The sequence below is a fragment of the Narcine bancroftii genome, chromosome 13, assembly GCF_036971445.1.
Source record: "Narcine bancroftii isolate sNarBan1 chromosome 13, sNarBan1.hap1, whole genome shotgun sequence".
Taxonomy (NCBI): domain Eukaryota; kingdom Metazoa; phylum Chordata; class Chondrichthyes; order Torpediniformes; family Narcinidae; genus Narcine; species Narcine bancroftii.
Genome location: NC_091481.1, coordinates 66,458,684 through 66,484,747, shown reverse-complemented (window position 1 = coordinate 66,484,747; position 26,064 = coordinate 66,458,684). Strand labels below are relative to the sequence as shown.

The 26,064-nt window shown below is 45.4% G+C and overlaps 1 protein-coding gene across 3 annotated transcripts; it reads left to right on the top strand.

Moving 5' to 3' along the window:
- Positions 1 to 108: 108 nt before the first annotated feature.
- Positions 109 to 25,660, top strand: LOC138748627 (stabilizer of axonemal microtubules 3-like). Of its 3 annotated transcripts, XM_069909143.1 has the most exons (7): positions 109 to 425; positions 1,734 to 1,934; positions 3,070 to 3,231; positions 5,818 to 5,945; positions 8,359 to 8,754; positions 23,730 to 23,895; positions 25,252 to 25,578. In XM_069909143.1, the coding sequence occupies exons 1-7, from the start codon at positions 132 to 134 to the stop codon at positions 25,477 to 25,479; spliced, it is 1,575 nt and encodes a 524-aa protein (XP_069765244.1). In that variant the 5' UTR covers positions 109 to 131; the 3' UTR covers positions 25,480 to 25,578. The 3 variants fall into 3 exon arrangements, with proteins under 3 accessions (XP_069765244.1, XP_069765245.1, XP_069765246.1); XM_069909144.1 differs by lacking the exon at positions 23,730 to 23,895 and having other exon boundaries at positions 115 to 425; positions 25,252 to 25,660; XM_069909145.1 differs by lacking the exons at positions 23,730 to 23,895; positions 25,252 to 25,578 and having other exon boundaries at positions 117 to 425; positions 8,359 to 9,244.
- Positions 25,661 to 26,064: the final 404 nt, after the last annotated feature.

Here is a 26,064-nt window from a genome sequence, read left to right as displayed (position 1 = left end):
GGAACAGCATCTCAGGGTTGTATGTTCTCTGACAATGAATCTGAATGTGGCTCTTAAGTTGAGCAAGTTTGGCCACCTCTGCTCTATGGTTGATGATGTAGATCATCAATACCAAGCGGGGAGCCGGCACTATGGTGTCAGCGGGGGCCAGCTGGGAGAGGGTGCGGAGGGACGAAGGACTGCGGCCCCGGGGAACTGCTTCTGCTCCACGCCGCCCTCGTCACGTGGCCTACGCCCAATGTATCCAACGCGCCCGACGTCAGCGCCGCGTCGCTCCCATGGAAACGACACAAACAAGGCAGCGATGCATTGGACCCGGAAACGCCATGGCGCCCCAGGGCAGAAGGCACGACCTGCATCTCACAAGCTCGGGCGTCGGGTTGCATTACACCCCGCGCCGATACTTCCCACCGGCCCGCTTCGCAGTAAGTCGGTGCCTACCTCTGCCCCGACATTGTCCACTGCGCGATGGGAGACCAGGATCAGGGACTTGCCGGCATTCTGGAGCCTCTCCAGCAGCTCGCACTCACATCCCACTCGAAATAATCCCCCTGCCAAGGGCGCTCTGTGATTAGTCAGGGATTGCTTCAGGTGGGAAGGGAAGGTTCAGAATCGGTGCTCCAGACCCGATTGTTCCTGAAATATTTTGCTTGATAAAAATTGTCATTGGCCCATTTCCTTTGGAGATCTGAAACCGTGCACATAACGAGTCAATGAGGGACGATTAAAACTTTCCACCCACATCCCACTTTAAGTAATCCCTGACTAATCATGGAGCACTTACGGCATAGGGATTACTTAAGGTGGCGTGTGAGTGGAAAGAAAAAGGTTTGAAAACCACTAGTTTAGAGGGAACATGTGTTCTCCGGGCCTGACCTGCTGTAAAGGTTCCAATATTGGAATGTAATACTACATTTAGAATGTAACTTACATGAAATTCTTTAACTTTTGTCTCCCGTAAGAATTGCCACTTTATCCAGCGCCCCTCACAGAAACCTGGTGTTCTTAGACGGTCTCCCCTCCATGGACTGACCATTCCTGTGCCTGCTTAATTCCTGAGATCAGACAATCCCAGGGGTATTCAGACTGTTAGGTGCTGAATCCCCCTGCTCACTGTTGCATTAATGTCTTGAGTGCTTGCTGTGTTAACACAGGGTGTAACAAGTGACCTGTTGGTTTACACTTTAGACAACCTGAGGTTCTCATAAATACAGTGCTGGTACAACCGAGTCCTGTCAGAGGAAGTTTTTGTATTAAAGAGGAATCACAGGTTGATTCCAGAAATGAGAGGTTAGTCTATGGGGAGGAATTGGGTCGACTGGGGCACTAGTCGCTGAAATTTAGAAAGAATGAGAGGGGATCTTATAGAACATAAAAGTATGAAAGGCATCAATAAGGTAGAGGTAGGCAAGTTAATTCCATTGGTGGGGGAGAGCAGAACTCGGGGACGTAGCCTCAAGATCCAGAATGGAGATGAGGAGGAACTGCTTTTCCCTGAGGGAGGTGAATCTGTGGAATTCACTGCCCGTTGAAGCAGTGGAGGAGACCTCAGTAAATATATTTAAGACAACGTTGGATAGATTTTTACATAGTGGGGGAATTAAGGGATATGGGGAAAAGGCAGGTGAATGGAGATGGGCCTCATCAAATCAGCCATTCAATGGTGGAGCAGGCTCGACAGGCTGGATGGCCAACTCCTGTTTCTATTTCTAACGTTATGTTGATCATTTCAGTCACTTTTGAAGGACCCTCTTCCCCCGAAGCTGCGAGAACTGTCTGCCAACCATCCATACGATGAGGTGTTTAACTGCTATGAGACCACATCAGGATCCGCACACAACCTCAAGACCATTGGTGGTATCCTTAGCCACCCTCGCCACGTAAAGGTTCCAAGCCTCAGAAATGTCCATTACATGAAAGATGTGATGGAAAAGGTGAGAACCACACATTCCGTCTGTTGCTCTGTCCGATCAAATATTCCCAGAGCAGCAATAATGCGTTAGGGAATGATGTCAAAAAGAATGGGATATGGCGCATATCCTGTTTCAACACAGAAAGTTCCCAGAACAACTAGAATGCAGGTTAGATCCAACATTTCTCTGTCCTGTCTCAATAAACACTCTTAGGACAGGTTTGATGGAGTGTAGAGCCCTGTCTGTAATGTCTGATTAAATTCTCAGGGCACATACAACAGCCCTGGAGCGGGTGCGGAGGAAATTTACCAGAATGTTGCTGGGACTGGAAAATAAGAGGGAAGGTGAGCAGAGCTGGGACTTTTCTCTTCGGAGTGAAGAAGGATGAGAGGAGACTTGATAGAGGTCTACAAGATTCTGAGAGGCATGAACAAGGTGGATGCTAGTGCCTTCTTCCCAGGGCAGGAGTAGCAAGCTGTGGCGATACAACCACAACATTGGCCGCACTCCTACCAGCTGACTGCAGGGGGCAACCACTGTACCTGCAGGTAGGCAACCTGGGAGGCTGCCCCCACCTGGCCGGCTGTCAATCACTGGCTCGTAGAAAGACTTGAGCCGGCCCCTTCGAGGACAGTTAGGTACGTGGAGCCAGCAAAGAGACAGAGACCTGGTGTGCGCCAGTTTAAGCTAATTAAAGCCTGTCGTACAGCCTGTGGACAGCCTCAGAATTATTCGCACAGCAGTGCTCACACAAGCACCAGGGACATCTGTTCGGAGTGAGGGGAGGAAAGTTTAAGGAGTAAGTGAGAGTTGTGGGGACCTGGAATGCCTTGCCAGGGGATGGTGGTGGAGGCTGAAACATTAGGGGCTTTTAAGAGACTCTTAGACAGCCAAATGGATGGAAGAAAAATAGAGGGTTACGAGATAGTATTTTTTTTTGGTAGGTATATAGGTCATCACCACATCAAGGGCTGAAAGGCCTGATCTGTGCGTAGGGTTCTATATTCTAAGGTCTAGGTGTGGAGTAAATCACTCTTCACTGTCCCATCAAGAACTCCCATGGTGACACACCCTTGGAAACAAGGAGATCAAATGTCCTCCCATCAGTTGTGACTAATTTCTCTTTGAGTCCGTGCTTCTGTTGTCTATTTTACAGCTGAGTCGGCGAGACTGGAAGACTCCTCTGAATATGGCCAACCAGACGAGCGAGATGAAGGATAAGTACACCGGGAGACTTCCACCCTCCATGGACACTGCGTTTAAGGCCGGGCCACAGCCATTTCCTCTGGCCAATCATCTCAACAATGGCCCCTCCAAAGTAAGGCTGGGAAAGAACATCAACAGCGACAGGAGCCCAGTGGCTGATCCAGAGTGGTCGAAGTAGAACACTCGCCCACTTACACGTTGCAAGCAAACAAGAGTATGGGCAGTGTGCACACAACGCAGGCTCACACGTCGACGTGGCTCCATGAACAATGCATCCTCATGCATGTAAAACAGATGCATGCACATGTATGATGTGGGTGCACATTTATACACAGACACAGATGAACACATACATAGACTCAGTACACACAGACATACAGACACAACACACAAAGACCCACCACACAGACACATGCACATACATAGACACAACATACAGACTCAGACACACACACGAACATATGTACGCACAGTCACACATACTACACACAGGCACATGCACACCCAGAGACACTGCACACAGACATACAGATACACACATGCCTAGAGACACATACCATAAGTGTGTGTGTGTGTGTATGTAGGGACACACAGATGACCATAATGGGGAGCATATTAAGATCTCCAAATTTAAGGATTCCTCTTGCCAAGAACATGTATGTGTAGAAATAAGCAAATACGTTTATATATACAATGTGATAATTCCATATGCTAATGTGGAACCATCCAGACAAGTGAAAATGCAAGGCTGGAGAAAATCAGCAGAGCCAACCGGTGAACAGAACTTTATTTCATAACCAACATTTCCAGATGCTGGTGAAGGGGTGGGAACAAGGACACCGCATGGCCTGCTGAGTTCCTCCAGCACCCTTGCATCGTATTAGTTCCCCAGCATCTGCAGACTTCTTGTTTACCTGCTGACGTAGAATCCTAGACATGGGCACACTGTCAACAGCCCCCAAGTGCACTCTCCAGTCTTTTTAGTAGAAGTTTGGCTTGCCTCCTGGATGATATTCTTCAAGCAAATTGCAGAGAACTTGGGTTAAGTGGCTAAGGTATTTTTTTAAATTTAGAAATACTGAACGGTAATAGGGCCTTTCGGTCCGCGAGCCCATGTCGCCTGATTGACCTACAACCCCAAGTACGTTTTGAATGGTGGGAGGAAACCTGAGCCCCCCCCCTCCCCCCACCCTTCCCCAGGGAAAACCTATGCAGACAAGGGCAGAACTCCTTGCTGACAGTGAACCCTGGTCCTGATTGCTGGCACTCTGACAGGTTGCGCTAAGAGATCAGGGAGGGAATGCTGTCGGAAGCTAGCTGACCTGTGTGTATATACACACACTGTGTACAGTCCTGGTCCTCACATCCATGGAAGGACTTGAGATCGGTACAGAGATGATGTACAAGACTGCCGCCAGAGCTTCTCACAGAGGCCTAATGAGCCTCTGGAACCCTCTGTCTCCAAGGGTTGTGCAGCCTGGGTCACCGAAGGTGTTTAATGAATGCTAGATAAATGTTTGAATGATTGGGGCTGGGGGGAACCGGTCCAGATGAGTTTGGGACTCGAGTGGCCTGTCTCAGCACGTAGCATTAGAACAACGGGATGACTTTCTTTGCTACCAGAGAATGAGATTTAATGAAAATGACAAAGGACTGGATGGAGTGGGGAGGAGAGAAGGCCATGGGCTTTGTTGAACCGAATTGAAAAGGGAGTGACAGAAAGAAGATCGCACAAAGTGGTGGGAGTCTGGAACTCACGGTCTGAAAGGGAGGAGAATTTGTGGAGATAATTATTTAAATGGCAAGCGATTGCAGCGTGCTGCCGGGCAGAAGGACTTGGGAGGGCTTTGTGCATGAATCACAAAAGACCGGTTTGCAGGTGCAGCAGGAACGTTGGCCTTCATCGCCAGAGGGATTGAGTTTAGGAGCAGGGAGGTTCTGTTGCAACAGTACAAGGGACTGGTGAGGCCACATCTGGAAAGATACCGGGGGTGTAGGTTAGTTGGGTGTAAATTGGGTGGCACGGGCTCGTGGGCCAAAGTGGCCTGTTACTGCGCTGCATCCAGATTCACCAGGTTTATTCCAGGGGTGAGGGGGTCGGCTGATGAGGAGAGACCGAGTCGTCTGGGACTGTACTCGCTGGAATTTAGAAGAATGAGAGGGGACCTTAGAGAAACATGTAAAATTACGAAAGGCAGAGATAAGATGGAGGTGGGTAAGTTGTTCCCATTGGTCGGGGGGGGGGGGAGGTGGGAGACCAGAACTCAGGGAGAAACAGGGGAGTAGAACTGTTTTTCCCAGGGGGGGGTGAATCTATGCACCTCAGTAAATGTTGAATAGAATTTTACATAATCGGGGAATTAAGGGATATGGGGAAAAGGCAGGTGGGTGGAGAGGAGCCCATCATCAGATCAGCCATAATCTCATTGAGTGGAGGAACAGGCTGGACAGGCCGAATGGACCACTCTTGCCCCTATTTATTTAGACATGCAGCACGGTAACAGGCCATTTCAGCCCATGAGTCTGTGCCGCCCAATTTATCCCCAATTAACCTGAATGGTGGGAGGAAACCATAGCTTTTTTTTTAATGTTCTTCTGTAGCCCACAGCACATTAGATCGGAAAATGAGATTAATTTAAGTGGCATCAAACCGAGCTGCTCGTAAAACTGAATGAATGTCTTTCAATCATCTCTCCAGAATATTGTTGCCAGCACAGAGTACACGGCCCTGGCTGGGAGGGAGTATTACCTTCGAGATAAGGATACTCTACCCCTCAATGACATCTACTTATCAACCACCAGCAAAGATTTCCGATCCTTTAAAAAGTAGGTCCACTTTCATTGTACTTTTACCTCCTCTAACATGTTTTAGTCAGGGTTCAGCTGATGATGACCGAGCTCTGTCAATGTGGGGGAACAGTCCATAAAACCGTTGTGGAGTATCGTTGGCTGGGTGTTGTCAGCAATTAAAGGTTCAGATGTTTCGGAAAGGTCTGTGTGTCGAGGATCTCCTTGTCTGATGTGTGTTCGGATCTCGTGCCAGGGGCCTTGGCGAGGGGCCAGAATTACAAGAGCACCAAGATCTCTTGGGAGTTCTGGATCGAGGGAGGGATCCCATGGAGGGATATCTGGCAGTTTGCTGTCCCCCCTACTTATACTCAATGCCTATCAGTATGAAGGCGTGCCTAGCTTTGGAAAAGATCAGATGTTCTACTGTAATGGATTTAAATTTTCTAAGTTTATGGGGTCCTTTTATCAATTATTTTCACAATTTATAAGATCACATTGGATCTTGTTTTGTGAATTTGTGTGTTCTTTTAATGGTAGTAAAATTTTACGTACTTAGCAGATAACTTCAGAAGGGAAGGGGGTAGAATATGTAGTATCGTCTAAGTTATTTTTTAAACCTTTTTCAATTAGCCACATGTTGCAATTGTTTAAGTGTTTGCTACTTTTTTCGGTTTGACTGTTAGGACATATAACATTTTTTTCTGTATATTCCTTTTTACGTATTACCTTTTCATTAATGACTTTTACATGTATTCTTTCTGTAACATATAATAAAAATATTGAAAAAGGCTCCCTGGGAGTTGTAGAGGTTCCAGATATACAGAGGGATATCTGGTAGATGTAGAGCAGAAGAGGGGTGGGTGTCTGGATTTTGATTTTGATTTCCTGTCATTTTTTAAGTTTACTCCATATATTGCCTACAAAATCAAGCTGTTTTGGTCAGTCCAGGCATGGCTGGGGCAGGCAATCAGTGGAGGTGCTATGCAAATGCTGTCTTTGCCTTGGGCATGCTTAGTCAGGATAGACGCAGACAGGCTATAAAAGCAGCTCACATCTACAGACGCTGTGCATTACGTTGATTATAGATTGAATACATGCTGATCCACAAGTTCTTATCAGTAGCATTTATTGTCTTCAGGAAGATTCAATACAGCAGAAATGTCTGGTCAATGTCCCATCAGTTGCGATACATCGTGTTACATTTGTGGCGGGTTTAGGCTTAAGGCTCAAAGACGCAGCCTGACTGCACTTATTACGAAAGCTCTGCCTTGGTTGTAAAAGTGGTGAACCCTGGGCTCCTCAACTTTGTGGCGCAGGCAACCTGAGAGCTCGGCTCAGCATTCAACAGGCTAAATTCAATAAAAGTTAATTTAATGTTTCTCCATCCTCCTATGTGATACAGCAAATCTGAAATGATCTTCGTGCTCAGATTGCAGTTCTCCATCGTAATCCCCAATGGGTTTTTGGGAAGGAGACCTTTTGAAAAGTAATTTTTTGTCTAGTGTTATTGCGGGGTCAGCTGCCCACTCCGGAGGATGGGATCACTTGGAGATTAGCCAGTTGAAGGAGGCCGTCTCCCTGCCCTGAAGATGGTTGGATTTTTATGGGATTAAATTCAGTTTCCAGAGTGCCTTCAAATGCAAGGACCAATAAGCCCCTAAATCTGGGTTCTAACTGCGTTGCTCTGCCCCTCAGGGGGCTTTCAATAGACCAGAAGACCATAGATATAGAAGCAGAGGTAGGCCATTCAGCACGGCAAGTCTGTCCCGCCATTCCATCACCAGCTGATCCGTTCTCCCACTCCCCTGCCTTCTCCCTGTAACCTTTGATAACCTGACTACTCCAGACCTCTAGAAACACAGCCCACCACCAACATCAATCACCCACCAACTCTGATTCTCCCCACACTCCAACGAACTCCCCCTCACCCACACACTGGGGCCAATCACCTCCCCAACCACCCACCCACCCCGCACATCTTTGAGATCTGGGAGGTAAGTTTAGGAGTGTTATTTTACGTGGAGAGTTTTGGGGGCCTGGAATGCATTGCCGGGGGTGGTGGTGGAGGCCGAAACAATCAGGGCATTTAAGAGGCACTTAGTTATGAGGGAGGGAGGGTTTCATTTTTTTAGGGGTAGGTTGGCACAGCAATGAGGTTGAATGTGTCATTATTACAGTGATTTTTAAATTAAATTCAGACATACAGCACGGTAACACACCCTTTGGCCCACAAACTTGTGCTGCCCAATTGCTCTACCACCTCTGTATGTTTTTGATGGGTGGACGTAAACCAGAGCACCCAGAGGAAACTCACGCAGACAGTGCGGGATTCGAACTGTGTCATCTCATCAGTACTAGATGCACGGTGGGGTTCTGGTGCTGGGCCCTCCCTGCACCCCCCTCCCTCCAAAAAGGGTAGGAGGAACTCATCCTGTCTTCTCTGTTTCAGGGAAGAGTTTCCAAAGAAGGACTTTGCCACCTATTGGCAGACAGAAGACAACCTGAAGGCACAGGGCCATGGACTGAAGGAAAATCTTCTACCCAAGGGAGGCCAGCAGATCTTCCGTGACTCCAGGCCAATGACTGACCCCACCGTGTTCTCCGTCTCAACAAGAATCCCTCGCCTGCCTAAACGTCTCCCGCCTGTCCCGAACCGGGGGCTGAAGACCCTGTTCCAAGAGTCCTACCAGCCCCCCAGCAATGTCAAGTGGACGCAAGATGTCTTCTGCCCTCTGAGGGTGCCCTGGGAGGGGACCAAGGAGGCTCCCATCGCAGAGATCTTGTCCGTCCCCCAAATGTACAAGACGGGGAACATGATGTACGGGAGCAAGCAGCCTGTGATCATGTAAGAGGTTCAGGGAAGAAGATTGCCAACCTGGGTTAACAAGTCATGTATCGGAGCCTACAGGACACAGAGGTCATTCACCCCATCGATGTTATCCCTGTTTCCATTTAATCCAATCCCTTGAACACCTCCACACTTTTCCTTTTCAAATATTAACCCAACGATTGAATCTGTTTTCATTCCCTTTCAAGAATTATGGATTCCGCTAGCTATCTTAAGGTTCTCCTTGATATTCTGATCCTCCCACCAATGGGCACAGTCGATCGATCAATGAGCCCCCCACCCTCACCATTATTTTGAACATCTCTACCAAATCTCCCTGAACCTTCGTGGCCCAAAGTTCAAAGGGAGAATTGCTGCCTAGATTCATCCCAAATACTGTAAATAGCCGCCACAGACAATCTTTATTCCAACAAAAGACACAAGGTTTCACCAAATGAAAATTAAGAAATAAATAGCACAAATCTTTGTCATTACATCAACCCTTTAATTTTTTAACTGTTTCTCTGAGTTTTTAAACCTCTTTTTGAATGTTGGGATGGGAAGCCGTGCTGCTGGAGTTGATGGGGAATTGATGGCGTAGACCCGGGGTGTGCGGGGAGTGGAAACACAGTGCTCCCTTGGGGTTCGACTGCCCTCGGCTCCGAATAGGCTTTAAACGGCCTGTGATAGGAGCCAGGAATAGGCTGAGGAGCACCCAGGCGGTGGGCTGCCAGCGACTGCAGTCGAGGGTCTCGACCCGAGGGGCGGACTGCTGGAGACTGGCTGAAAGCAGTACCAGGGTGCATGAGGGTGCTGGAGGTTACCTGAACATGCTGGAGGTGTGCACCTAGATGGTTTGGACCGAAGGCGGTGTGACTGCGGAGGCTGCAGGAGCTGGACGTCAATGACTCTAGTTTGGGGGGGGGGGGGGGGGGGGAGATGGGAGCTCTCGGTTGCTGCTTGTTCTCCGACTGTAAGGGGTGCCAGGCAATTCCTGCTGACAGCAAATCTTTGGAGACTAAAGGAAATTTTGTGTCATGTCACATCTTTTCTCTTCTTTCACTACAATAAAACAATCTTGAATGAGAAGGGGTTTATTATGGTTTTGAATTGTGAAAGTTTAACTGAGTTAGACCCGCATGGGGAGTGGTGCCCACACCTGAAGTCAGTATGCAGGCTGCTCTTAGACGGCAGCGTTCCCTGTAGATGTTCTTGACGGTGGGGAGGGTACTGCCTGTAAGGTCCTGGGGTGTGCCCACTCCCTTTACGCTCAGGGGTCCCAATATTTTGACATTTGAGTTGTTTTTCGTATCTTCCATAAGAAAGATACAAAGTATCCATTGAAAGGCTCTGCTTATCCCATTGTTAACTCCCCAATCTCATCCTCTAAGGCAGCCATTCTCGGGGGTGGGGGGGGGGGATGTACCTGTAAGGCACATTTAAGGGAGGGGGAAGGGAAATGGTCTGAAATCATAATGTATTTTTTTTAAATGTCGTTGGCAGCAGAAAACTGAACGTGACTACTTTACAGGGAAAGGGGCCCATAAACTTTGAGCAGAATCCTAAGGGGGGGGGCGGGGGGCGGGGTCCATAGCCAAAAGGCAGGTTGAGAATGGCTGCTGTCAGGTGACAATCTCAATTACGGGCACTCCTCTACCCGCGTTCCGCCAAACCCATCGTAAGTGGCAATGTAAGTCTAGAAAGGAATATAGGTTCTTGGTTCTTTTCGCTGTTTCTACACACCAGAAACAGGAGACACACGTGGGCGTTTAGTAGACATGGTGGGATGCAAAAAAACACCAACCCCCCCCCCCCCCGCTTTCCCACACAGTATCGCGAGGGAGTATCGTACCGCATATCACGTGCGCGGGATCGAAATTCAAAATTCGAAGTACGGATTCTACGCATCGCTTTTAAAGATAAAGGTTCCATTATTGCCCCGTAATACTATGTTTAGAAGGTAACGTGTGTAAAATTCTCTCCACCGGAAGGCAGGCAGAGATTCGCCACTTTGTCCAGAGCCCCTCACAGCAACCCACGGTGCCTGGTGGTCCGAGGCGGTCTCCCCTCCAGTCCTGTGCCTGCTTAGCTTCCGAGATCGGACAATCCCAGGCCATGAGGCTGCTTACCATCGGAACTTTAAAAATCATGTACATCTGAACATTCTTTCTTGAACACGCGTAGAAGGTGGCCCTGTCCGCTTTATCTGTTTTGTTCTTTAACGCATTATCTCCCCCCTCCCTTTTTGTAAAATCCTCATCCTCCGTTGGTTTTGAAAATATCCCCAATCCTCTGGCCAACCGCTAATCTTCAGCATCCTTTTGCTATGCAGCTGAGATCACAGACATGAATAAACAATCCAAGGTTGTTACCGAAGAAACCAATAGTTTCGGAAATGCTACTGATCCCAGTAGATTTTCATTAATTTCTTTCTGAGAGCAATGTTTTATTTGTATAAATTCGCCGGAAACGTGGCATTTGATAGATTGCTAAAACCAGGCAGTTTAATTGCAGAAATAGTCCAGGATTAAAGTTAAAGACCCTGAAACTTGCAGCGGCCTGGAGCCGTGGGTTTCATCTCCCTGATCCGTCAGGGCAGAGGTGGTCACACGGCAAAGGGTGTAGGTCTCGCAAACATGCGCGCGCACACACACACACACACACACACACACACACACAGCGACAAATGCACAGGCACGTGCACACAGACATGCACACAAATGCATGCATACCGTGTCCACATACACGTTCATGTGCATACTCAGGTATGGATACAAATGCTCACGATTAAATGCCCACATACACAAATTCATGCATTTGACACACAGATTAACACATACAAACACAAATGCACACACTTACAAATTCCTGCATCTATGCACGTGGAAATACACACTCCCCCACATCACATCCCCCCACACCCACACACCCAGCTACACACACCAACCCCCCACCCCACCCCCTCCCCACAACAGGTCTTGAGCCATTGCCATGTCGCTGGCCCTCGACACTGCATTAGATCACCTGGATTACAAGAACACCTACATCATTGATTACAACTCAATGTTTAGCAACAGTTAGACATTTTCGAACTGTTAACATACATACATAATTTCCCTGTGGGTGAGGCACAATTCCTATTTATTGGCAGTGGAAAAAAAAATTGTACTCAATGCGCACATGTAAACGAATAAAGAAATGTCGTGGTCGTCTTCGTCCTGGCTATCCCTTGAAATCCACGGAGCGAAGACGCCCGTGTGTGTATTTGACGTGGACTTGATGTTGGACTCCAAGAAGTGCACGATACTTCACAAATCAACCAGCTAGTTCCAATGGCACGGAAACCACGGCGATTGGCGCTGATGGATTTGTCGCAGCCTTCACAGCCCTGAGAAACTCTGTCTGCCTGTTCCACCACTGAGGTCTTGGTTGAATTTCTCCTTCCCAGTGGTAGCAGAGCGAAGAGGGCGTGGCCTGGGTGGTGGGGGGTCCTTGAGGATAGAGGCTACTTAAGACTCCACCTCTCGTAGCAGTCCTCGGTGGAGTGGAGACTGGGGGCCATGTCGTCACAGGCCAAGTTAACAACCCTCTCCTGTCCTTGGCATTGGTACCTCCATTCCAGATGGTGAAGCGACCAGACAGAATGCTCTCCACGGTCCACTGGGGAAATTTTTGAGAGTCTTCACCTCGGCGGTAACGCCGAGGTAACCCTACCAGGAGCATCACTCCTGTTGGCATCACTCTTGGGATTACAGGACCACACCAGCTTCTCCACTACGACATGGTGGCAATCTTGAAATCAAGAAAAGTAAACAAACTGACTGTGCAACGCAGAGAGGAAAAGAAGCAAGAAAGTGCAAAAGTGAGAGCCCTTAAATGAGTCCCCGATTGAGTTTGTTGTTGAGGAGTCTGATGGTGGAGGGGGAGCAGCTGTTCCTGAACCTGGTGGCGCGAGTCTTGTGGCACCGATACCCCTTTCCTGATGGTAGCAGCGAGAACAGAGCGCGTGATGGGTAGGGTGGATCCATGATGCCGAGTTAACAACCCTCTCCTGCCCTTGGCATTGGCACCTCCGTTCCAGATGGTGAAGCGACCAGACAGAATGTTCTCCACCTGGAGAAGATTCCAAGAGTCTTCAGTGAAGGGCCGAATCTCCTCAAACTCCTCACAAAGTGTAGCCGTTGGCGAGCCTTCTTCGTGATTCCATCAACATGGAGGGTCTAGGTCGATATTGACAAAAGTTCCGGAAAAACCTGATGAAGGGTTCAGACCCATAACCTTGGTCCTATCCCTTTGCTTCCTACGGACTCTGCATGAGTTTTTCCAGCCCTTTTGTTGTTCCTTAAAGCTCCTATCTTGGATCGACCTTTTTAATCTCCTGCACAAACCTCACTTTTATTTCTAATTATTTCTTGAGGTCGTCTTCAGGTTCCTGTCGGGATTTGCAAATTCAAACCTTTTAATGCATATTCAAGAATGAATGGTCATAGGTATCTGATCTCATTATAGCCATTAGATGAAGGCAATCTGACAACCTTGTGGCTAATCCCGGGAAGATGGTCATCACAACTGAGATCCACAGATATCTGCTTCAGCGTGCGCATATAAAAGGAGGGGAGCAAGATTTTTTCTCCGGCTGTTCACGGGACAAGGTCGACCGGTCGTCAGGGGCAGGAGAGCTAAAACCAGGTAAAAGTGATGTACAGAAATACTTCCTCGTTGCTGAGATAGCAGGGAAACGGTTGGTCTTACGGTTTGACAAATATAGTTCTTTGGTGGAAAATAAAAGCAAATAGCTGAAACTAAGAGTTGAGCTGGAAACAGAGTGTGGGGACATGGAGGGTGGGGACTGGGGTAGTTCCAGAGGGGAGAGCGAGAGATCACATCACTCTGGAAGGATGCTTGTGGGTTGGACACGCTGCCTTTTGCCTTTCTTCATGGCTCTGCATGAGGCTATTCAGCCCATTGAGACAGTGCAATCCTTTTCACCTCAACTGAGTGGCTGGGCTGGTACTTGTCAGAGTTTAGGAGTGATCTTTCTGAAACCTTAAGATTCTGAGGAGTTGCATTTTGGAAGGATGAACTCAGTTATTGGTGGGGCCCTGAGGAGTGTGGAGGAATCAATTTATTGTCATGAACAAGTCATGAAATTCGGTGTTTTGCGGCAGCGTCGTAGAGCAAACATTCATATTATAACCATCTTATGACATTACTATATAAAAAAATGCACACAAAGTCAGGCAGTGTCTTTGGTTTATTGATCATTCAGGAACCTGATGGCAGCCGGGAAGAAGCTGTCCTTGTGCCGCTGAGTGCTCGTATTTAGGCTCCTGTACATTTTTCCTGATGGTAGCAGAGTGAAGAGGGCATGGCTTGGGTGGTGGGGGGGATCCTTGAGGAGAGAGGCTGATTTTTTAAGACACCTCCTCTTGTAGATGTCCTCAATGGAGTGAAGCCTGATGCTTGTGAAGTCACACAGGCCGAGTTAACAACCCTCTGGAGTTTATTCTTGTCCTGAGAGTTGGCGCCAGGTCAGCCAGAATGCTCTCCAAGGTACACCTGTAGAAGTTTATGAGAGTCTTTGGTAACGTACTGAATCTCCTCAGACACCTCATCAAGTATAGCCGCTGGCTATACTTCGTGACTGCATCAACTAAAGGCTCCAGGACAGATCCTCGGAGGTGTTGACACCCAGGAATTTGAAGTCCTTGACCCTCTCCACTATTGAGCCCTCGATGAGGACTGGGTCGTGTTCCCCTGACTTCCTCCTGAAGTCCACAATCATCTCCATGGTTTTGCTGACGTTGAGCGCAAGGTTGTTGTCGTTATACTGTTCAACAAGCTGATCGATCTCTCTCCTGTTCACTTCCTCATTGCTGTTTGTTATTCAGCCGACAGTTGTGGTGTCACCGGCAAACTTGTAGATGGAATTAGAATTGTGCCTGGCCACAGTCATGGGTGTATAATGAGTAGAGCAGTGGGCTAAGCATGCATCCTCGGGGTGCACCTGTGTTGATCATCAGTGAGGAAGAGACATTGATTCCAATTTGTACGGACTGTGATCTTCTAATGAGAAAGTCAAGGATCCAGTTGCAGAGGGGGGTATAGAGGCCGAGGGTTTGTAGCTTCTTAACCAGCACTGAGGGAATAATGGTACTCAAGGCTGAGCTGTGGTCAGGGGGAGTCACATGATGGAGTAGTGGCCGGTAGGAGAATACCAGCCATCTCCAGGAAAGAAGAAATAAAGTGAAGAAAATACAAAGTTCAAGAAACACAAAACATAACAATAAAAGATAAAGTTGTGGAGAAAAGAAAGAAAATGGCACCCAAGAAGGAAAAAGTAAAAACAACGGGAAAAAAAGAAGAAAAGACGCTGGAGGAGAAAGGAGAAGGCCTTACCTGCATGAAGAAACAGGGAGCCATCGTGGAGAAGAGAGCCCGCTCCCCAAGGTTGGTGATAACCTCGCAGAGTCGCAACCTCCCGACCGCTGCACTGCAAAAATGGCTCTCTGAGCCAAACAGAAGCGCACAGTGCGCTCACTAAGGAAAAAAAGGGAGGGGGGCCCAGCTGAGGAGCGAGCAAACACTGCGTGACCAGCTGAGGGATGACCGACACCGGGGCTCTCAGCTGGAAGAGGAAAGTAACAGGAAAGGGAGTGATAGGAAAGAAGAACAGCAAAAGGAGGCCCAACAGATAACTAGCCCAGAAGAAGAGGACCAACAGCAAGAAGCCATGCAAGAAGAAGCCCAGCGAAGTGAGGCAAGGAGCTCAACAAGAAAGTCAGAAGAGACACAGATACAAAGAAGAGAAATAGAAGACACAAACACAGGTGCAGACACAGAAGAAGAGGAAGAAGAAGACCAAGCTCTGCACAGAGAAATAGAAGGTAAAATAGATGGACAGTATATAGATTTTTTAAAATTTCAAGATCAAATGAGAGCGTTAAAAGAATGGTTGACATTAGAATTTAGTGAAATGAAAAGTACAGAAGAAAAAGTGAGTGGAATAGTGCTGGACATAACAGAAACGGAAAAGATTAGAAAATGTGGAAGAACGAGAAACGGCTGTAGAAATGGAAGTGAATGACTTAAGAAGAAAATTGGAAGAAAGTGACAAAAAAGTTAAAGTCACAGGAGTTGTTAGCTCAGAAAATTGATATGATGGAAAATTATAGTAGGCGAAACAACATAAAGATAGTGGGCCTAAAGGAAGATGAAGAAGGCACAAATATGAAAGAATTTATAAAAGGATGGATCCCAAAGGTCCTGGGAATGAAAGAAATACAGGAAGGAATGGAAATAGAAAGGGCACACAGAACACTAGCCCCAAAACCACGGTCACAACAAAAACCAAGATCCGTTTTAGTAAAATTTCTGAGATACACGACAAGAGAAAATATAGTGGAGAGGGCAAGGAATAAAATGAGAGAAGACAAAAAACCATTGGAATACAAGGGTCAAAAAATATTTTTTTACCCAACATAAGTTTTGAACTCTTAAAGAGGAAGGAGTTTAACACAGCAAAATCAATCCTATGGAAAAAAGGCTATAAATTTATGTTTAGACATCCAGCTGTGCTTAAAATATTTATCCCGCGAGAGCAAAACAGACTGTTCTCGGATCCAGAGAAAGCACGAGAATTTGCAGAATGCCTGCAGGACAGAAGGAGAGATGAAGAGATGTAACAAGAACGAAGAACGACGACAAACTACATATAAAGATGTAAAAATAATGTATAAGTAAGGAATAAAGAAGGGAAAGAAAAGGGAAGAAAGGAAGTAAGGGGGGGGAAGAGGGTGAGCTTTGTTATATGAGAAGATAAAAGTCTTTTCTGGAGGGGGTTGGGTGGGAGAGAATAACCGTCACTGTGAAATCAGTTGACGCTTGCGAGCGGGTTCGCAATCCAAATGGAGAGGGGAGTTGTGGTTGCCCAGCAAGGGATAAGGGGCAACTCGGAGGGGGTGGGGGGGACATTTGAGGTTAAGGGAATATTAGATGTGGGAGTTGTTGAAGTATTTTATGTTTTAAAGGTGTTGTCATACATTGAGTTCAAAAAGGGAAAACTGAGAGATGAAAATGGGGAAAAGGGGGATGGTGGTGGTGAGGAAGCGAAAATGAGGTGTAAACAGGGTATGAGATGGCCATGTTGAATTATATGACTATAAATATTAATGGAATACATAACCAAATTAAATGGAAGAGGCTATTAAATTTCCTGAAAAAAGAAAAAATAGATATAGCATTTGTGCAGGAAACTCATCTAACTGAAGTGGGACATAATAAATTAAGGAGAAACTGGGTAGTAGCGGCAGCATCATATAATTCAAAAGCCAGAGGTGTAGCTATATTAATAAATAAAAATGTACCAATCAAAATAGAGAAGGAAATAATAGATCCAGCAGGGAGATATGTAACGATAAAGTGTCAGATAAATTCAGAATTTTGGAATTTGATCAATATATATGCCCCTAATGAAAAGGATCAAAAGTTTATGCAAGATTTTTTTTGAAGATTGTAGATACGCAGGGGAATATATTGATAGGAGGGGATTTTAACCTGAATTTGGATCCAATGTTAGATAAAACTGGGCAAAAGACTAGCAAAAAGAATAAAGTGGCCAAATGTATGGTTAAATCAATGCAGGAAATTAAACTTATAGATATATGGAGAAGGCAGCACCCAAGGGAGAAGGAATACTCATATTATTCGAGTAGGCATAAAACATACTCAAGGATTGATATGTTTTTGTTGTCGGCCCATATCCAAGGGAGAGTTAGGAAAACCGAATATAAAGCTAGATTGCTATCTGATCACTCACCCCTGTTATTAGCAATGGAACTGGAGGACATCCCACCAAGAACATATAGATGGAGATTAAACTCCATGCTACTTAAAAGACAGGAATTTAGAGAATTTATTGAATGCCAAATTAAAATGTAATTTGAAATAAATACAGAATCAGCGGACAGATAATAAGTTATGTAACTAAGATGAAAAAGGACTACAATCAGGAAATAGAACAGCTGGAAAGGGAAATAGTAAGTACAGAAAAAGAACTAGTAACAAGGGATGATATAACAAAAAGAGAATTGGGAGACAAAAAAATAAAATACGAAACATTACAAACGTATAAGGTGGAGAAGGACATAATGAAAATGAAGCAAAAGTATTACGAGCTAGGAGAAAAAAAATACACAAAATATTAGCCTGGCAACTTAAAACAGAACAAGCTAAAAGAACTGTATTGGCATCAATGAAAAAGGACAAACAAATTACATATAATCCAATGGAGATTAATGAGAACTTTAAGGAATTTTATGAACAATTATACCAAACTAAGAACAAGGGGAAAGATGATAAAATAGAAGAGTTTTTAGCTAAAATTGAACTGTCGAAATTGCAGGAAGAGGAGCAAAACAAACTGATAAAACCATTTGAAATAGAGGAAGTACAGGATATATTAAAAAAGCTGCCGAACAATAAAACGCCTGGAGAGAATGGATTCCCAATAGAATACTATAAAACATTTAAAGAGTTATTAATTCCTCCTCTCCTGGAAGTAATGAACCAGATAGAAGAAACACAAAACTTGCCAGATTCATGTAAGACAGCTATAATTACAGTAATACCAAAGACAGGAAAGGATCCACTAACACCAGCTTCGTATAGACCAATATCTCTACTTAACTCAATATATTATAAGATAATAGCAAAATTATTAGCAAACAGATTGGCCGACTGTGTACCAAAAGTAGTAAAACAAGATCAAACTGGATTTATTAAGAAAAGACGAACGGCGGATAATGTCTGTAAATTTATTAATCTAATTCATGCAGTTCAAGGAAATAAGAAGCCAACAGTGGCTGTTGCTTTAGACGCAGAAAAAGCCTTTGACAGGGTAGAATGGAATTATTTATTCAAAGTATTACAGAGGTTCAATCTATCAGAAAAATATATTAATTGGATTAAAGCATTATATAATGGACCACTGGTGAAGGTAACAGTAAATGGATATGTATCGAACCAATTTAAATTAAGCAGGTCAACTGGGCAGGGATGTCCACTATCTCCCTCACTGTTCACTTTAGCAATAAAACCATAGGCAGAACTGATAAGAACAGTTAAGGGATAAAAATAAAGGAGGAGTATAAAATCAGTTTTTTTGCAGATGACATCATAGTATACTTAACAGAACCAGAAATATCAATAAAAGAACTACATAAGAAATTGAAGGAATGTGGAGAAATGTCGGGGTATAAGATCAACGCAAATAAAAGTGAAGCGATGCCAATGAGTAATGCGGATTATACAGAATTTAAAAAAGAATCACCATTTAAATGGCAAACACAAGCAATCCGATACCTAGGTATTAGGTTAGATAATAATTTAAGCCACCTGTACAAATTAAATTATCAGCCACTAATAAAGAAATTGCAGGAAGACTTAGAACATTGGAAAGAATTACCACTAACATTGATAGGGAGGGTAAATTGCATTAAAATGAATGTCTTCCCAAAGATACAATACTTATTTCAATTGTTACCAATTCCCTTAACAGAGAAATTCTTTAATGAACTAAAGAGAATAATAAGGAAATTTTTATGGAAAGGGGGGAAAACGAGGATAGTGTTAGATAAATTAACAGAGAGATACAACCAAAGTGGTTTGCAGTTACCAAACTTTAAAAATTATTATAGAGCTGCACAATTAAGGTATTTATCAGATTTTATTCAGACAAGGGAAAAACCAGATTGGACTAAGATAGAGCTAGATAAAATAGGGGAGAAGGTACCGGAACATATACTTTATAAGTGGGATGAAAAGCTGATACGATATAAAAGCTCACCAGTATTGCATCATTTAATCAATATATGGAAGACAATTCACTTAGAAAGGAAAAAAACAAATGACCAACTACCAAAATTATTATTGATGCAAAATCAGCAAATCCCTTTTACAATAGATAACCTTTCTTTTAGAGAATGGGAGAGAAAAGGAATTAAAAAAATAGAAAAATAGAAAATTGTTTTCAAAAACATTTGAACAGTTGAAGTACAAATATGGAATATCTCATGGTACAATGTTTGCATACCATCAACTGAAAACCTACTTAAAGGATAAATTGGGAAACAGACTGAGAATACCTGAAGGAAGCAGCTTTGAATATGTGATTACAGACACAATGATAATTAAAAGATTTATAACAAACATGTACATCAAGCTGCAAGAGAAGGAAAATGATGAAATAAGCTATAAACCCAAACAAAAGTGGGAACAAGATCTAAACATAAATATAAAAAATGAAACATGGGAAAAGTTATGTTCTGGAACTATGAAGAATATAATAAACACAAGGTTATGTATGATGCAATATAATTGGTTACACAGGCTATATCACGCCCCAAAAGTTAAAAAAAAATGGGATCCAACATTGTCAGACAGATGTTTTCGCTGTAAGAAGGAAACGGGAACAACAGTACATGCAATTTGGACATGTGAGAAAGTGAAAAAGTTTTGGGAAGATCTAAATCAAATAAAATCACAAAAAGCAACATACCAAAAAATCCAGAGATCGTTCTTCTAAGTAATATAAGAAGTAAGGAATTAGACCTCAAACTGGATGAAGCACAAAAAAGATTTATTATGATAGCCTTAGCTGTAGCAAAAAAATGTATAATGTCAACTTAGAAATCAGAAGAGAGCCTGAGAGTACAGCAATGGTACATAGAAATAAATAAATGTATTCCATTGGAAAAAATAACATATAATTTAAAAAATAAAGTCACATTATATGAAAAAATTTGGGAACCGTACATGGAACACAACAGAGAGGATTACCGCGGACCTCCACCCCCTAAAAAGATAGAATGAGAAGAAGATGAAATGAACTGACCCAGTGTGTAAAAGTAGAGGACACAATTTTCTTGTTTATTTTTCATTGTTTAATGGGTTTAATGTATTATATATGTTGAATGTTTATTAGTTTTGGTATTATTCTATTTAGTAGAATCCTAGCGAAGATTTTGCCTGCAATGGAGAGCAACGTGATTCCCCTGTAGTTTGAGCAGTCTGATTTCTCGCCTTTGTTTTTGTACAGGGTGATGATGGTGGCATCACGAAGATCCTGAGGCAGTTTACCTTGGTCCCAACAAAGCTTGAAAAACTCATGCAGTTTGGCATGCAGAGTTTTGCCGCCAGCCTTCCAGACTTCTGGGGGGATTCCATCCATACCTGCTGCTTTGCCACTTTTCAGTTGTTCGATTGCCTTATATGTCTCATCCAGGGTGGGAACCTCATCCAGCTCTAGCCTTAGGGGCTGTTGAGGGAGCTGGAGCAGGGCGGAATCTTGGACTGAGCGGTTGGTACTGAAAAGAGATTGGAAGTGTTCTGACCATCGGTTGAGGATGGAGATCTTGTCGCTGAGGAGGACTTTGCCGTCTGAGCTGCGCAGCGGGCTTTGGACTTGGGGTGAGGGGCCGTACACAGCCTTTAGAGCCTCGTAGAAACCCCTGAAGTCGCCAATGTCCGCGCTGAGCTGTGTTCGTTTGGCGAGGCTAGTCCACCACTCAGACACAAGAGAAACTTGTCCGTGAACTACTCTTTGCAGATGATGCCGCTTTAGTTGCCCATTCAGAGCCAGCTCTTCAGCGCTTGACGTCCTGCTTTGCGGAAACTGCCAAAATGTTTGGCCTGGAAGTCAGCCTGAAGAAAACTGAGGTCCTCCATCAGCCAGCTCCCCACCATGACTACCAGCCCCCCCACATCTCCATCGGGCACACAAAACTCAAAACGGTCAACCAGTTTACCTATCTCGGCTGCACCATTTCATCAGATGCAAGGATCGACAACGAGATAGACAACAGACTCGCCAAGGCAAATAGCGCCTTTGGAAGACTACACAAAAGAGTCTGGAAAAACAACCAACTGAAAAACCTCACAAAGATAAGCGTATACAGAGCCGTTGTCATACCCACACTCCTGTTCGGCTCCGAATCATGGGTCCTCTACCGGCACCACCTACGGCTCCTAGAACGCTTCCACCAGCGTTGTCTCCGCTCCATCCTCAACATCCATTGGAGCGCTCACACCCCTAACGTCGAGGTACTCGAGATGGCAGAGGTCGACAGCATCGAGTTGTCTCCAGAATGGAGGACCATCGCCTTCCCAAGATCGTATTATATGGTGAGCTCTCCACTGGCCACCGTGACAGAGGTGCACCAAAGAAAAGGTACAAGGACTGCCTAAAGAAATCTCTTGGTGCCTGCCACATTGACCACCGCCAGTGGGCTGATATCGCCTCAAACCGTGCATCTTGGCGCCTCACAGTTTGGCGGGCAGCAACCTCCTTTGAAGAAGACCGCAGAGCCTACCTCACTGACAAAAGGCAAAGGAGGAAAAACCCAACACCCATCCCCAACCAACCAATTTTCCCCTGCAACCGCTGCAATCGTGTCTGCCTGTCCCGCATTGGACTGGTCAGCCACAAACGAGCCTGCAGCTGACGTGGACTTTTTACCCCCTCCATAAATCTTCGTCCGCGAAGCCAAGCCAAAGTGTAGTTTTGGAGGAGGGAGGGAAGGTAGGGGGGAGAAAATGCCACTGTGTATATTTAAGAGGGAAATGTTTGTATGTATTTTGATTGATATGGTTCACAGTGTGAAAAGTAAAAAACAATTTAAAAAACCATGCTGAGCTGTGGTCGAGGAAGAGCTGCTGAATTATATGAATTGCTGCGTTCGAGGTGATCCAGGGCTGAAGAACAAAGGGATCTGGGAATTCTGATGCTTAATTCCCTGAAAGTGGCGTCGCAGGTAGACAGGGTTGTGAAGAAAGCTTTTGGCATCTTGGCCTTCATGGATGGGGGAGGTCTGGAGGGTTATGGAATGGATGCAGGTCAGTGGGACTCACAGTATGATGTTTTTGGTGTAGACTAGAAGGGCCTAATGGCCTGTTTGCTGTGCTGTACTGTTGAATGAAGAAAGATATCAAGAACTTGCTTCAGAATAAGTGCCGGAACAGTGAAGACCGATTCCTCTTTCGAGAGCGGAGCAGTTTGTATTCTGTATTGCTAAGATTGGGAGAGGGTAACTCATTGAATATATTCGTGGCTTGAGGTCCTTCTGAAACAGTCAAGGGGATGGAAACAGGCCGGAGAGTGAATCGGAGACAAAGAATTGATCAGCGGTTCCCTGCTGAATGGCTGAAGACTTGGCTGTGTGGCCAATTTTTGGTTCTGTTGCCAATATTCTTCCACATTGCAGGGACTGGAGGCCAGTTGAACAGGGGCAGCTGCTGCGTGGTCCTGTGATGTTAGCCAGATTAAACACACCAAGTGACAGTCTTGTTATTTGAATCAAGTGTGGCTGGATCATATCACACAGCAATGTTTCTTACAGAGGAGTCTGTAAATAGATTATAACCTAGGGTTCTTTTTTCCTATTCTCAGGGGTCACCTGTTTCTCCGTCAAAACCTACTCAAGGTGTTTCAAAGCTGGGGAGGGCAGAACATTGCCAACCATCTACACAAACCCTACATTGATCCCATATGTTAAACCCAGCTCAGATGCCCCCATGCTAACCCTGCACTGATCCCCCTACATTAACCCTGCACTGATCCCCCTACACTAACCTAGCACTGATCCCCCTACACTAACCCTCCACTGATCTCTCTACACTAACCCAGCACTGATCCCCCCCCCCGCAGTAACCCTGCACTGATCCCCTCACACTAACCCTGCACTGATCCCCTACACTAACCCTGCACTGATCCCCTACACTAACCTTGCATTGATCCCCCTACACTAACCCTGCACTGATCCCCCTACACTAACCCTCACTGATTCCTACACTAACCCTGCACTGATCCAGGACTGGAGGTCAGGACCGAACCCGTGTCCCTGCAGAGCCGCACTACCCACTGAATCTCTGAATTCACTTTTAATTAACCAAACCATGATATTGAAGCTGAGGGAGGCAACTCTTCTCTTTTCCAGGATGGACTTGACACAGCTCCTCCTCCTCCTCGTTCTCTGTGGCTCCTGGACCCAGAGCCTCCACATCTGTCACCCAACCAACAGCACCATCTCTGCAGAGAAGGAAAACTGCCCCTTCTGCATGACTCTAATCACCACTGCCTGCAGCGGCTACTGTCCAACACAGGTAACAGGGCACCTTCAGTGCGGCTCTCGGAGTTCCGGCTCCATCTTGGGCACAGTAGGTCAGGGAGGTGTAGAGAAGGTTGCCCTTTTCAGGTCCCGAGCCTTTCATCAGAACAAGGTGTGGGGGGGTGGGGTGCAAGGTCTAATAGTGAAACCCCAGTCGCCGACCTTGCAGTTCCCCTTCCCTCTGACATGTCTGTCCAGGGCGAGGCTGCACTCAATCCTGAGGTACAGCACATCACATTCCACCCAGACAGCCTTAAACCCAACAGCATGAACATCGATTTTTTCTCGTGTTAGGTGACTGTCTCTCTCGCCCCACTGTTTCCATCTCTGTACCTACTCCTTCTTGCTTTTCTATTTAAGCCAGTGGTTCTCCAACTTTATCTTTCCCCTCACATACTGCCATAAATAAGCCCTGTGCTATAGGTGCTCTGTGATTAGTAAGGGATTACTTATGGCGGTATGTGAATGGGGAAAAAGGTCTGAAGAGAGAAAGTGGGAGAATGGGAGGGGTCCAGACCAACAAATAAAAGGCAATAATTGGATATGGTGAGGAAAGGTGGGAATTGATTTTGAAAGGAGACAGGGAAAATGGAGGAGAGAGAGAGAGAGAGAGAAAGAACTAGAGGAAAGATGACAGGGACGAAGGTGGAGTGGGGTGTTTAACAGAAACCATAGAAGTCCATGTTGATGGAGGGTGCCCAGTCGGAAATTCCTCCAATTTGTGGGCGGTCCAACTCCCATCTCTCCCTCCATCAGTGTAAACCCGGCTTCGGGGCCCTCACTTTGGAATACGTAATGCATCTTAGAGATAAATTTATACATATTGCCCTGTTGAAGTAGAATCTCTATGTTACTACATCGAGGGATGGTCCCAATTCTTCCCTTAAGAAAGATCTTATTTGCAGATAGCAGAACAATGTACTACTAGACAAATCGTATTTGTTCAACTGCTTGAAAGACGCAAGCTGCGTTCGCTTGTAACAATCCTCGATACACCTGATCCCCTTTTGGCATGTGCCATTCTTCTAAGAGATCCCCTACACCCATCATTTGCCTTCTATCCCACTCGATACTCATCGAATTATCCGTCCATTAACTCTTTACTCTGTGGACTCTTGCTGTGCCTCCAATCGTGCTTTCTGCTGTACCACTTGTCATGCTCCAATGTCGTGCGTACTGAAGTTTTGTTTGGCATGTTAATGGTTAACTGGTCCCCAAGAAACATAAACTGACTGATATCTGTAGTTAGGAGTTTACAATACCCTGAAACAAAATGTTTTCAACAATAATTATATGAAGTTGAAATGTCTTAAGTGCACACAATTGACCAGAACATGTACTTTGATTGCAGGAATCAGTGTACAAGAGCCCTCTCCTGCCGGTTTACCAGCATGTGTGCACGTACAAGGAGATCCGATACCAGACCATCAGGTTACCAGGCTGCGCTGCGGGCACAGACTCCACCTACACCTATCCTGTGGCAGTCAGCTGCCAATGCAACCTTTGCAAAATGGGTTACACTGACTGCACGCGGCAGAGCATCAAGCCCGACTTCTGCACCAGGAGAGTGCTGCTGTGACTCTGCCCCTCTTCACCAGTGTCCGCCAGCTTCCTTTGTGCCACTGTCAGGTCTCCTCCACTCTACTTGTTTATGACTAGAAACCAGTGATGTCAGGGCAGGGTTCTCTCTGTTGCCGACAACGAGCTTCGGCCGTGTTTAACACATCTATTTAAAATTTGAATCTCTGCCTGTGTAAACAAAAAAAATGTTCTACTCAAGTAGTTTTAATAAAGTAATTGTTTTGTAGATCTGACTGGCCACTGATGTTACAGGCAAGGGGTAGGGACTGGTTCTGACAGTCACTGAAGGGGTTAATAACTTCGATTTGCTTTCAGAATGGAAGATGAGCGAAGGGAGGGAACGGCAAATCACTCCAGTTTAAAAGATTAGAACATAGGACACTACAGCACGGCACAAGCCCTTTGGCCCTCGATGCCGTGCTGACCTATATATTCCTACCAAAAAAAAAGCCCTCCTGCCCCTTAACCCTCTATTTTTCTTTCTCTTAAATGCCCTTAATGCTTCAGCCTCTACCACCACCCTTGACAAGGGATTCCAGGCACCCACATCTCTCTGTGTAAAAGACTTGCCCCTAACCTTTCT